Consider the following 13,251-nt stretch of genomic DNA (forward strand, 5'->3'; position numbering starts at 1 on the left):
CCTTCAGGACCAACTTGACCACCTCTGAGCTTCTTGCTGTACAGCGCTGTGCAGTCCTCACCCTCAGATCTTTTCTTTTCCCACTTTACTATAAAACCTCATACTAATAATGTTTGCTATCTGCTGTCGACCATAGGAGGACGGGTTCCCCTTCTGAGTCTTGGTTCCTCTCAAGGTTTCTTCCTCTTTTAGGGAGTTTTTCCCTGCCGCCGTCGCTCATGGGGGCTCGGACCCAGATTTTTCTTTATTTCTTTTCTTTTCCTTTTCTCTCTGTAATACTGATTGTCCTGTAAAGCTGTTTGTGACAACACCTGTTGTAAAAAGCGCTATATAAATAAATATTGATTGATTGATATTGATTTTCAATACAAATGTCAACAAAATTAATGAAACTGTGTTTGATTAAGCAGAGCGCCATTGGTGATGAATTTCATAAACAGATCTGGGTGTGTTTACAGCTCCGTCTCCTCAGGAATTAGACCATCAACTCATTTTAACTTTAGTAAGCGTGACAGCTTTGGCTTACCCTGTCATACAGTGGCTTCTATATGTTAATAACTCATTATTTTTATGAAATGAAATCAATAATCCTTATATATATATTTAACTGTAGAACATGTGCAAAGCATTTAGTTTGAGGGTGTTATGTTATTGGTTTTTCCACATCGGATGGAAGTTATTTTTTCTTCACACTTTCTGCCTTTTCTCGATTTGGATAAGACTGATTTTGTTTTATGGCTATAAGTTTTTATGTTTTCTTTTTTTTTACAGAAATGATTGATGTTCATTTCAAGTCTTCTCCTGCTCTTTCCTGCTCAGCTTAAATGTGTTTCCATAAACACGTCAGAAGATTCCACCAAGAGGAAAGTTAAGCAGTTGATAATGGTGATTATATAAGAATATGGCATCCAGAAGACATACTGGGACTGAGCAAACATCATCTGGTAGCCCCCACATGAACACATCTCACAGACAAATGCAGAAGCACAGCAAGGAGAGAAATCACTACTGCTCAGAGTGTGGGAAGAGTTTTGCTGCACAGAGTGCTCTCCAAAACCACCAGCGCATTCACACAGCAGAGAAACCATATCACTGCTCAGAGTGTGAGAAGAGTTATACTACACAGGGTGCTCTCAAAAAGCACCAGCGCATCCACACAGGAGAGAAACCATATCACTGCTCAGAGTGTGGGAAGAGTTTTGCTCAACAGGGCAATCTCCAAAACCACCAGCGCATCCACACAGGAGAGAAGCCGTATCACTGCTCAGAGTGTGGGAAGAGTTTTACTGAACAGAGTAATCTCCAAAAGCACCAGCGCACTCATAGAGAAGTAAAACCATATTATTGCTCAGAGTGTGGGAAGAGTTTTACTGTACAGAGTAAACTCAAAAAACACCAGCGCATCCACACAGGAGAGAAACCGTATCACTGCTCAGAGTGTGGGAAAAGTTTTACTGTACAGTGGCATCTCCAAGACCACCAGCGCATTCATACAGGAGAGAAACCGTATCACTGCTCAGAGTGTGAGAAGAGTTATACTACACGGGGTGCTCTCAAAATCCACCAGCGCATTCACACGGGAGAGAAGCCGTATCACTGCTCAGAGTGTGGACAGAGTTTTAATGACAAGAGGACTCTCCAAAGTCACCAGAGCATTCACACAGGAGTGAAACTGTATCACTGCTCAGAGTGTCTGAAGAGTTTCAGGTATTTAAAGACTGTAAAGGAACACAAGTGCACTAAGAGCTGTGGTAGAAATCAGAAGTAACCTTTACATATTCCAGGTGTGAAAGTCTACAGGAAACTGTGATTGTAGACCAGATTTCAGTCTTGTTTTTTGGGGAAAACCACCACTTTTGTTTTTACACTGTTTCTAAAGGAGAAGTATAAAATGGAAAAATTTCCTCTACTGACCACCAAGTCAAACCTAAGGCTCATACACCCAACGAGACGGTGTGGTACTGCGTATTCGCCCCAGAACGTCCACACTGCTCATGCTGTTGATACTTATCTAGAGATAGCAGATCCAAGCTCGTACAGTGTTCATGATACAATGGTGGATGTTTTGACAAACATTTGCCACAGTGCTTGGCTCATTATCATTCTTGCTCTTTTCTCTTAATAAGAGTTAAAACATAGGAGGCTGGGAAGTACCATGATTATTACAGCCCCATTTCTACAAAGTTGGGACAAAATATAAATAAAAACAAAATGCAATTATGTGCAAATTTATTTAATTAAAATACTATAAAGACAATATATGAGATGTTGAAACTGAAATGTTATTGTTTATTAAAAAACATACAAAAGCATGTAGTTGTTAATTAGCAACAGGTCACCAACATCATTGTCTATAAAAAGAGCATCCCAGAGAGGCCGACAGTATGTTCTATAGACAGACACAATTATAAACGCATCTATGAATGATATATACATGTTTGTATACACGTAATACTATACATACAATATGTAATGTTACAAACTTTTAGAGTAAGCAGTTGTGTGTTGTATTCTATGTACAGTGAACAATCTGTTGTATGGAAATGAGTCTGTTGTATGGAAAAGATGAAGGGGGTTCATCACTCTTCTCTTTCACTCCTAGTGAGACTCTGCTCAGCTGCATTCTGAATCAGCTGAAGCCGTTTGTCATTTGGAAATAAAGGCGTGGATGAATTTCTCCTGGTCTGGTTTATTCAGAAAATCTCTGATGTTGGTATATTCTTAAGGTGAAAAAGAAATTATTTAGTAACTGCTTTGACACGATTGACCAGAGTCCATTAGTACACCAAGGTTACGTATTAGTTCTTTAGATTTTAGGGCTCTTGAATCCAGGTATGCAGCTAGACTTTGACTCTCATTGTTATTCCGTAATAAAATAATCTCTTTATTCAGCTACAGAAAGTTGTGCTCCTTTTAGGTAGTGATGTGCTCAAGGCACTTACAAAGTGAGTCAATGCAACCATACTTGTGTGGAGAGAGGGCCAAGTAGATCTGAGTAACATCTGCATAGCTATGGCAAGATATTCCATAGTCTTGTAGTATTTGGCCAAAAGGCACCATGTATAAATTAAATGTGAGTGGCTCAAGAACTGAAGCCTAGGGGATACCACAGGTCCCTTGAACTGCTGTCTCAGAAACATTATTTCCACAAAGTATTCCTTTCCTTGAAAGTATAAACTACACATTTCAATGAAAACAGTAATGATCTGACAAAGCAACCTCTTTAACATTGGCTGATATGTTGAGATAACCACATCCACAATGTAATCTTGACAGTGTTTGTTCCCAGTCACATGCTTAGAAAGTCCATAAGAGCATAAGATAGCACAGAGTGCCTTGGCATCACCAGCAATAACAAAACGATCAAATTCAGTGGAAATAAAAGGTAATGTATATGTAAATTGATGAAAAAAATTAGCATTGTGGTAGTATTCATTTTTTTGTGCCCTTTTCAGACCCACAGCGATATACTTCAAGGACGTGAAATCACTCAATAATAGCTGATTGCTTTAGAAAGAATCCTAAAGAAGAGCAGCTACACCTTCAGCTTTAGTGAAAGGGTTAACTTTCCTTTGGCCTGTCTCTTCCCCAGTGACTAACATGTATTAATAAAATCAGACTCTGCTGAGGGTGCAAGGGTGTCTGCCCTTTGTGCATACTTACAGGCTGTTAATAACTATTGTTCCTCTTTCATTCTGCAAACCACTTGCACTTTTGACTTGCTGGATTTTGATGTTGAACTGAGCACATCCAGAGATGGAGAAAAACAACTCCATGTATGGACAAGCAGGTTACGACACATGTTAGAATGTGGTAGGGCCCTTCCTGGCTGCCTGCGAGCACGTGGGACGGGCTCTCTGTGTTTATAAAGAGGGGACTTCCCCTTCTTCTGTGTGCTTTGTGAATAAATCACTCATCTCTCTACGAGAGTGTTTGTTCATCATTGCACCGAGAGCGCTCTGTCTTGGGACTTAGTGGGATTTGCCGAGCTGGTTTATCGCTTCATTCTCTGGTTTCTGAGGGAGAACACTGTCCAAGGAGACCCTTCCTAACATTTAGTGACAGACATTTATAAACCTAAAGTTTGGTGGAGCCGATTCGAAGAATATGGTTTCATGGTTTCAGCACTACACTTAGGCAACCACACTTCTGTTAAAAGCATAAAATCAAGCACATGAGCTGTAATAAAATCTTTAATGAAATAGGACTTGTTTGTGAGAGATCTTATATTAAGAATTGCTAACTTAATAACCTGTGCACTTTGTTGTAGAAGCTGTGACGCAAATTTTACATAATGCAGATTGGATAAATTTACATTGTCGGACATGTACTCCCTGTTCTTTCTGTTTCAGAGTACTAAGCACTGGAATGGTAGAAATTTCTGGAACACAGGATCCGATCATGTTTTGAAAACATGTATTGCTGACGTCATGGTAGCAGCATGGGCCCAAAAAATATCACTTTTTTTTTTTTTGTGGATTACTTGAAAATGGTGTGATATCTTCCCTTTCAGCAGAGGAGGGTATCTTAAGCTGTCTGGTGGTTGAGGAGTTGTCTTTCTGGTGTTTTTTTAGGTGGTGCAGGTTGAAATGGGTTGAAAAGTCGGTGGAGATGGAGGAAGGTGTGGACTGTTTGTGTGGTTTTGGTGTCTCCAGCCACTGATATGGTTGATCATCATCGCAGCTCCATCCGGGCATTCACAGTTGGGGGAGGATGTGGAATTATGACAGAGTTGAATCTAGTAGGAGTGGATAAGTTGCTCATGGAAAAAATGAGGTTCTCTGCCACAGATTTATCTTCACCCTTGTTTATATGCAGTTCTTGCTTCAAAAAAACTCTTTTCCCAAAAGACAGGTTGAAGTTGTCAATAAATTTTAGTCTGCTTGTCCTGCAGCTTTTATGTAACCAGTTGTTTCATCTAAACTAAAGTAAATTTGAGAATATTTTGCTTCTCTCTGCAGGCAGGGGTCCACTGATAAATGACTGCACATTGAGCTTCCTGAGTGTGTTGAAGAGATAAAGTCACTTTTTATTGTTTCAGACTCCTGCTTCCTTGTGTCATTCTTGCCTGCATGAACAATCACCTACTTTACTGTTGTGAGTTCAGCCAGTAATGTTTGGCCCACACTGAACTATGAATGTGGTTTTTTTATTTTTATTTTTTACACAATTAATACAGTCATCTCCAAAAAGCAAAGTTGGTGGTGGAATGAGGAAGTCCAGGAGAGTATTCAGAAGAAGAAGACAGCTAAGAAAAAGTGGGATAGTCAGAGAGATGAAGGAAGTAGGCAGGAGTAATGTGAGGCTAGTTGCATAGCAAAAAGAATGGTGGCAAAGGCAAAGGCTCAGGCCTATGATGAGCTGTGTGAGAGGCTGGACAGTAAAGAAGGAGTAAAGGACTTGCATCGTTTGGCTAAACAGAGAGATAGAGCTGGAAAGGAAGTACAGCAGGTTAGGCTGATAAAGGATAGAGAGGGAAATGTACTAGTGAGTGAACAGAGAGTGATGATTAGATGGAAGGAGTACTTTGAAGAACTAATGAATGAGGAAAATGAGAGAGAGAGAGGAGGACAACGAGGGGAGAGATAGTCAGGAAGTGCAGAGAATTAGTAAGGTGGAAGTGAGGGCAGTTTTAAAAAGGATGAAGAATGGAAAGGCAGTTGCTGCAGATGACATACCTGTGGAGGTATAGAGATGTTTAGGAGAGAAGGCAGTAGACTTTTTAACCAGATTGTTTAACAAAATCCTGGAGAGTGAGAAGATGCCTGATGAGTGGAGAAGCAGTGTACTGGTCCCCATTTTTAAGAACAAGGGTGATGTGCAGAGCTGCAGAAACTACAGAGGTATAAAGTTGATGAGCCACACCATGAAGGTATGGGAAAGAGTTTTTGAAGCAAGGCTAAGGCGAGAGGTTCAGATCAGTGAACAGCAGTTTGGTTTCATGCCCAGAAAGAGTACCACAGATGTCATTTTTGCATTGAGAGTGTTGGTACAGAAATACAGAGAAGGTCAGAAGGAGCTGCATTGTGTCTTTGTGGATCTAGAGAAGGCATATGATAGGGTGCCAAGAGAGGAACTGTGGTACTGTATGAGGAAGTCAGGTGTAGCTGAAAAGTATGTTAGGGTGGTGCAGGACATGTATGAGGATAGTGAGACAGTGGTGAGGTGTGCAGTTGGAGTGACAAATGGTTTCAAGTTGAAGGTAGGGTTACATCAGGGATCAGCTTTGAGCCCCTTCTTGTTTGCAATGGTGATGGACAGGTTGACAGATGAGGTCAGGCAGGAGGCTCCATGGACCATGATGTTTGCAGATGACATTGTAATCTGTGATGAGAGTAGAGAGCAGGTGGAAGAGAATCTGGAGAGGTGGAGGTTTGCACTGGAGAGGAGAGGAATGAAGGTCAGTAGAGACAAGACGTAATACATGTGTGTGAATGAGAGGGAGGCAGTTGGAAAGGTGAAGATGCAAGGAGTAGAGGTTGTAAAGGTGGATGACTTCAAATATCTTGGGTCAATCATCCAGAGCAATGGACAGTATAGAAAAGGTTTGAAGAAGAGGGTGCAGGCAGGATGGAGTGGGTGGAGACGGGTGTCAGGGCTGATGTGTGACAGAAGGATAGCAGCAAGAGTGAAAGGGAAGGTTTACAAGACAGTAGTGCGTCCTGCTATGATGTATGGTTTGGAGACTGAGACAGGAGGCTGAGCTGGAGGTGGCGGAGATGAAGAAGCTGAGATTTTCGTTGGGAGTGACAAGGCTGGACAAGATTAGAAATGAGCAGATCAGAGGGACAATGAAGGTGGAGCAGTTTGGAGATAAAGCCAGAGAGGCCAGGTTGAGATGGTTTGGACATGTGTTGAGGAGGAATAGTGGATATATTGGGCAAAGAATGTTGGAGATGGAGCTGCCGGGTAGAAGGAGAAGAGGTAGACCTCAGAGAAGGTTTATGGATGTAGTGAAGGTGGACATGGAGATGGTTGGTGTGAAAGTAATGTGTTGACATGGTCAGCAGGAATAGTGATTTTATTAACACACAAATAAATAAGATTAAAGTTAACTTATTTTTCCAAATTTGTTATTACAGTACAACAACAAAAAATAAACAACTAACACAAGCTAGAACCAAGTATTTTCTAAGTAACTACTGATCTAAGATTTCTTTGCGGACATCTACATGTTGTACATAGAGTCCAGCGAACTGAGAAAATGAAAAATCTGAGTTTGGAAATGGTGCTAATTCTTTTCTGCTCAACAGATGAGGTAGCTGCACATCAGTTATGACAGCACTTTCTACGTGGGGATTATGTGGCACCTGCCCAATCTATACCAAAGTCTTAATCAGTCTGAAACTCACAGAGGCAGGTTTATTTCTCCACCCTTTTGACAATGAAAGTAAAGTGACTTGGAAATATGAAAATGTAAATGTCAATGCTCAAAATACACTTGCAGTCCTAGCACAGAGGTCAGGTTTGACACAGTTACAACAAGGAGTGCAGAGCAAGCTGCAACTGCAGCGTTATTGTACTGAGTCAGCTACCCAGATAGCAAACATATATCTGTAACGCTTGACAGGAGAGAGACGCGGATGAAGCTGACTAGATACCAGGGATAGACAGAATTCAAAAGTCCCACAACCAGTTCCACGTTCAAACATGAAATAATGGAGATGGATGACCAAGATGGCGGCGCGCAGTAGCGCAGCGGCTTCTCACGCTCCGAGCGTACACCCTGTTTTGAGCTGTTTTTACGTCGGTTCTGAGCCCAACTTCACACGCCCCACGCGTGTGAGTTATAGCAGAACCGAACTTTTGAGGATTAAGGACGGTTTGGCCAGAAAAACAGCAAAAAGAGACAATAATATCAGAGCTACGCTGGGCAGGCTGAAGCTCCTACGAGTGCCGGCGTGGGGGAGCAGAGCGCCGCAGACAAAGAGCAGGAGGAGGCGGTGCAGCAGACGGCAGAAGAGGGGGAAACGCGCGGGCGTGCTAGCTAGGCTAAAGGCTAATGCTAACCGACCCCCAATTCCGTCGCTTTTCCTGTCTAACGTCCGCTCTCTGGATAACAAGCTGGACCTGCTGCGGCTGAGGATGAATGTTTCTGAGGGTTGAGGAACTGCGCTGTGATTTGTCTCACGGAAACCTGGCTGAACCACACCATGCTGGACTCAGCCTTCCAGCTCGCCGGCCGGCAGCTCTTCCGAGCGGACCGCAACCGGCTATCCAGAAAAGCCCAGGGGGGCGGCTTGTGCGTCTACATAAACAAAGGTTGGTGCACAAACTGCGTGTTGGTAAACAGCCACTGCTCCGAGCCAACAGAACAGCTGACTGTGAAGTGTCGGCCTCACTATCTGCCTCGTGTGTATTCGGCGGTGTTTTTGATTGCTGTTTACATAGCACCGGATGCTAATGCTAACAACGCGCTGAAGGAGCTTTATGACAACATCAGCTCGCTTCAGAACAAGCATCCGGAGGCGTTCTACGTGGTAGCGGGGGATTTTAACCACGTAGAACTGAAGAACACCCTGCAGAGGTTTTACCAACACGTCAACATCCCAACGCGAGGTAATAACACGCTGGACCGTGTTTACACCAACGTGAGGGATGCGTACAGAGCCTTCCCCCGCCCCCACCTCGGGCTCTCCGACCACATCTCAATCATGCTGGCCCCTGCATACCACCCCCCACTGCGTCGCTCCAAACCCACACAGAAGGCCATCACTGTGGCCCAGTGACGGCGACGCTGTGCTGCAGGACTGCTTCGGCTGCACAGACTGGCAGGTCTTCAGGGAGGCTGCTGAGTGTGAGGGGGAGCTGGACCTGGAGGAGTACACATCTGCTGTTCTCGGGTACATCAGCAAGTGCACGGAGGATGTCACTACCACCAAGACTGTGACTTGCTACCCGAACCAGAAGCCCTGGCTGAACGCAGAGGTGCGTTCTCTGCTGAAAGCCAGGGATGCTGCCTTCAGGTCTGGGGACTCAGGTGAACTCAGGAGGGCTAGAAGAGAGCTGACTGTTGGAGTCAAGAGGGCAAAAGCAGCATATGCTCTGAAAATCCAGGGACACTTTCCCTCCCAGGATCCACAGAGTATGTGGAGGGGCATCAAGTGCATCACGGACTACAAATCCAACGTTGCACAAAGCTCCAAAGACCCATCCCTGCCTGAGGCTCTCAACAAGTTCTACGCCCGCTTTGAGAATCCTGACACCCCCCCCAGCACCAAACTCACACACTCACCAGGAGAGGAGCCCCTCAGCGTGACACCAGCAGAAGTAAGGAGGACGCTGAGGAGGATCAACCCCCGGAAAGCTGCTGGCCCGGACAACATCCCCGGAAGGGTGCTAAGAGACTGCGCCGACCAGCTCTCGGACGTCCTGGCGGACATCTTTAACGCCTCCCTCATCCAGGCAGCAGTCCCCTCTTGCATGAAGACTGCCACCATCATCCCGGTCCCCAAGAGCTCTGCAGTGACGGGTCTAAATGACTACCGGCCAGTGGCGCTCAAGCCGATAGTAACAAAGTGCTTTGAAAGACTGGTTCAGACCCACATCAAAGCCACCATCAACGTCACTGTGGATCCACACCAGTATGCGTACAGGAGGAATCGATCCACAGAGGATGCCATCTCCTCTGTGGTCCACACTGCCCTCACCCACCTGGAGCAGAAGGATTTCTATGTTCGTATGCTCTTTGTGGACTTCACATCTGCTTTCAACACCATGATTCCTCAGACCCTGATAACAAAACTCTCCTCACTTGGACTGAGCTCTTCCATGTGCAACTGGGTCCTAGACTTCCTGACCAACAGGCCGCAGTCTGTGAGGATCCACAACATCTCCTCCCCCACCATAACCCTCAGCACTGGCTCCCCTCAGGGCTGTGTGTTGAGCCCCCTCCTGTTTACACTGCTTACATATGACTGCTCACCTATCCATCCAGGCTGTCATATTGTGAAGTTTGCGGACGACACAGCAGTGGTTGGATGCATCACAAACAGAGATGAGTCCAACTACAGGCAGGAGGTGGAACACCTGGAGGGTTGGTGCAGAGAAAACAACCTCTGCATCAACGTAAAGAAGACGAAGGAGATGATTGTGGACTTCAGAAGGGGCCATCATGACCACCTCCCTCTGCACATTGGAGGTTCTGAGGTGGAAGTGGTCGACAGCTACAGGTACTTGGGTGTGCACCTGAGCAGCAACCTCACCTGGAGCAACAACACTTCCACTCTGGTCAGGAAGGCACATCAGCGGCTCTACTTCCTCAGGAGGCTGAGACGAGCTGGACTCGGGAGGGCAGTCCTCACCTCCTTCTACAGATGTTTGGTGGAGAGCGTCGTGTGCTCCAGCATCAACGTGTGGCATGGAAGCTGCTCTGCTGCAGATAGGAAAGCACTGCAGAGGGTGGTGAAGGCTGCACAGAGGATTGCTGGAGTCAGCCTCCCCAGCACCACAGACATTTACACCTCCAGATGCAGGAAAAGGGCTACCTGCATCAGGAAGGATCCCACCCACCCAGCACATGCACTTTTTGTCCCGCTCCCCTCAGGCAGGAGGCTGCGGAGCATCAAGTGCAAAACAACCAGACTCAGAAACAGCTTCATACCAGAAGCTGTAAGGCTCCTAAATTCCAACTGACACTTACAAGAACAAGTACTGTTACAGGCACTGTCACTTTAAACCGCACTGAGACACTTTATCTAGACATTTTTTCCACTGCTCTAAGTCAATATCATGCTGCTATAGCAACTTGCACTCTGGACTTCATATTGCTGCTAACTTCCTACTCTCCCTCTCTTGTGTACTTCTATTTATTTATCTATTTTAATAACAGCTCTTGGGTGTAAACTGGACCATGAGATCTTAATTTCGTTCCACCTCATGTACCATGTGATGCGAATGACAATAAAATCTCCTTGAATCCTTGAATCCTTGAGAAAGCCAAAACTGCCAGCGGAAGCACAAAAGGGTAAATCCAAGAGAGTAAGTCGGTAACAATGAGAGAAAAGGGTCATAACACGTGACAATATCGGCCCACTGACTCGATAAGGTTGGAACCCCACTGACTGTTTGCCACTGTTGGTCCACCTTGAGACCTCCCAGATTATTGTCCAGCATACTCTAATTAGATTTTAATCTTCCCAATAAGATTTTAAATGAACACAGGCTTTCATTTAAAAAAAATAAACCTAGGCTTGCTTTGGCACCTCATCAGCCCTCTGGTGTGCGGCAGATACAAGGTTTGGTCATCCTGAATGCCCCTCAAAGGAAGAGCATGGGTGGGCCACTGGCACAACAGAAAGTGTCTGACTTCAAATCAGAGAATTCTTGGGTCGACTCCTGGCTGTCACTTAATGTTTTATCGCTTGATCTATGTACCCTGGGAAATACTTGACTTAGACCCATCATCTTTGTTTCATGGGGACTTTCTTCCAGCAGCAAAACATTGACAAAATTATATAAATCTTCAGTTTGTCTTGAATGACCCTCTAAGAAATGTAACTATTTTGAGGTGCACTTAAAACATCAAACCAGACGATCAGTGGAAAAAAATTATTCATTCCATGGAAATTTGTGTGAAATATTCATCATTTGCTCTGTTTCCAAAGAATGACAATGATGAACTAGATGAAAACTGACCAAAAAGGCAGGGTGTGAGTCCCATATGGTCTAGTGGTCAGCATTCCTGGTTTCAGCTGAGTACGGGTATGGGAAGCTGCTTGACCAAAACATTGTGTCCAAGTGATCTTTGCTAGTCCAGCTTAGATGTCTGTTGCAATTTAAGGGAAACATGCTGACAAGATACAATGGCATATAAGTTGTGCTATAAGGTAAGAGGACCCAAGAAATCTTCAAGTGAGTATCTATGGGAAAACAAACCTGACAAACTGATCTAGATCAAAGTGACACATGCAATCTGGTAGCTTTAGGCAGGGCAACCATTTTTTCTGAAATATATAAGATTAATAACTATTAAATTATAAATATTAATATACAAGCTAAATATTAATCACTGAATTATGTAGAATTATGAAAACACTTTTTACATATTCTAATAGTAATTTTGTTTTTTGTAAAGAATGGAGCCTAAATTTAGGAAGAAGGCTGATGAAAGTCTCAAGCTCTGTGACTCCAAGACAACTTTAGTAGTTAGCAGACCAGCAACCAGAACTGGTTATGGTGGCACTGCCCCCAGTCTTCATTTTCTCCACTTTCACCAGCCTTCACTCATCTCTGAGGAGCTCATCTCTGCTGGAGTAGACCAGAGGAACAGGCAGGTGGTTGGTGTCTGCAGTTCATATTTTACGGCATCAGAATACCTTGTGTGCAAGAGCTGCAAGAGATCATGAGCTGAAGCCAGAACATTGTCCCTCAGCTAGACATGAGTCGTTCAACAGCATCCTGGGCCACTGATGTTGGAAACAATCATGGACAGGTCATTATATCTGTGCTCACAGCATCTAAAGGCATCATCAAGTGCTACCATGATGTGGGCGTGTCACCTCTAGAAATTTTGTGTGTTGATCGGGATTGCTGCTGGTCCACTTCAAATGGTTGAATCCTGTTGCTGAATCTGTGGTATATAATGTACGCTCTGATATCTTGACTGTTCAGAGTTTCCAGCTAAAGAGATTTGATCACCTGTTCAGAATGAACCATCACCATCTTTAAGCTTTAGGCAGAATTCAGCTAGATGAATTTCCTTAAATTGTCTCTTTTCTGGCTTCACTGAGATGTCCTCTTTTAAGGTCTTTTTACAACAAGTTCATATGACAAGGAACAGACATTTGTCCTGATAAATGAACACCTTTAGCTCTGCTTGTCTGATCATATTTTTCAGATCTTTTACAAAGTTTTCATAAGGAAAAGCAGAGACTTAATCCATCAGGACTGAATCCATCCATTCAGAGACTGAATCAATCATGATCATGAATCTGCATATCTTCAGCCAAACATTCTGTAAAGTTCTCTGAAATTGTAGAAAACAGGTCAGCAGTCACCATCATTACACTTTTCGCACAAGGCTGGTTCACTAAAACTGTCAATCCTGTGAAGAGCAGTGGGAATTTATTGTACACGGTAGTGTCCAAGATGGAAAGAGGAATAACAGGTCTGTGTACAGCAGAAACTTTCTTTATCTCAGTGGCTTTCCATCAGTCCAGTTCAGTGAGTGCTCTGGGTTACCTTACAAACTGACACAAAACAAAATTTCTTAAGTGTGTTAAAGAACTGGATAAACTTTTCACTTAGGGT

At 44.0% G+C, this 13,251-nt stretch overlaps 1 protein-coding gene across 1 annotated transcript in view; it reads left to right on the forward strand.

Moving 5' to 3' along the window:
• The window catches only part of LOC108415836 (gastrula zinc finger protein XlCGF7.1-like), a 36,866-nt gene that overhangs the window by 8,011 nt on the left and 15,604 nt on the right, over window positions 1-13,251 (forward strand). The window contains exon 4 of the mRNA XM_037532872.1: window positions 1,161-1,605. Within this exon, the coding sequence (XP_037388769.1) occupies window positions 1,161-1,605 (445 nt within the window). The remainder of the gene's footprint in view (window positions 1-1,160; window positions 1,606-13,251) is intronic.

The sequence above is a fragment of the Pygocentrus nattereri genome, chromosome 22 (genome assembly GCF_015220715.1).
Source record: "Pygocentrus nattereri isolate fPygNat1 chromosome 22, fPygNat1.pri, whole genome shotgun sequence".
Classification (NCBI taxonomy): Eukaryota; Metazoa; Chordata; class Actinopteri; order Characiformes; family Serrasalmidae; genus Pygocentrus; species Pygocentrus nattereri.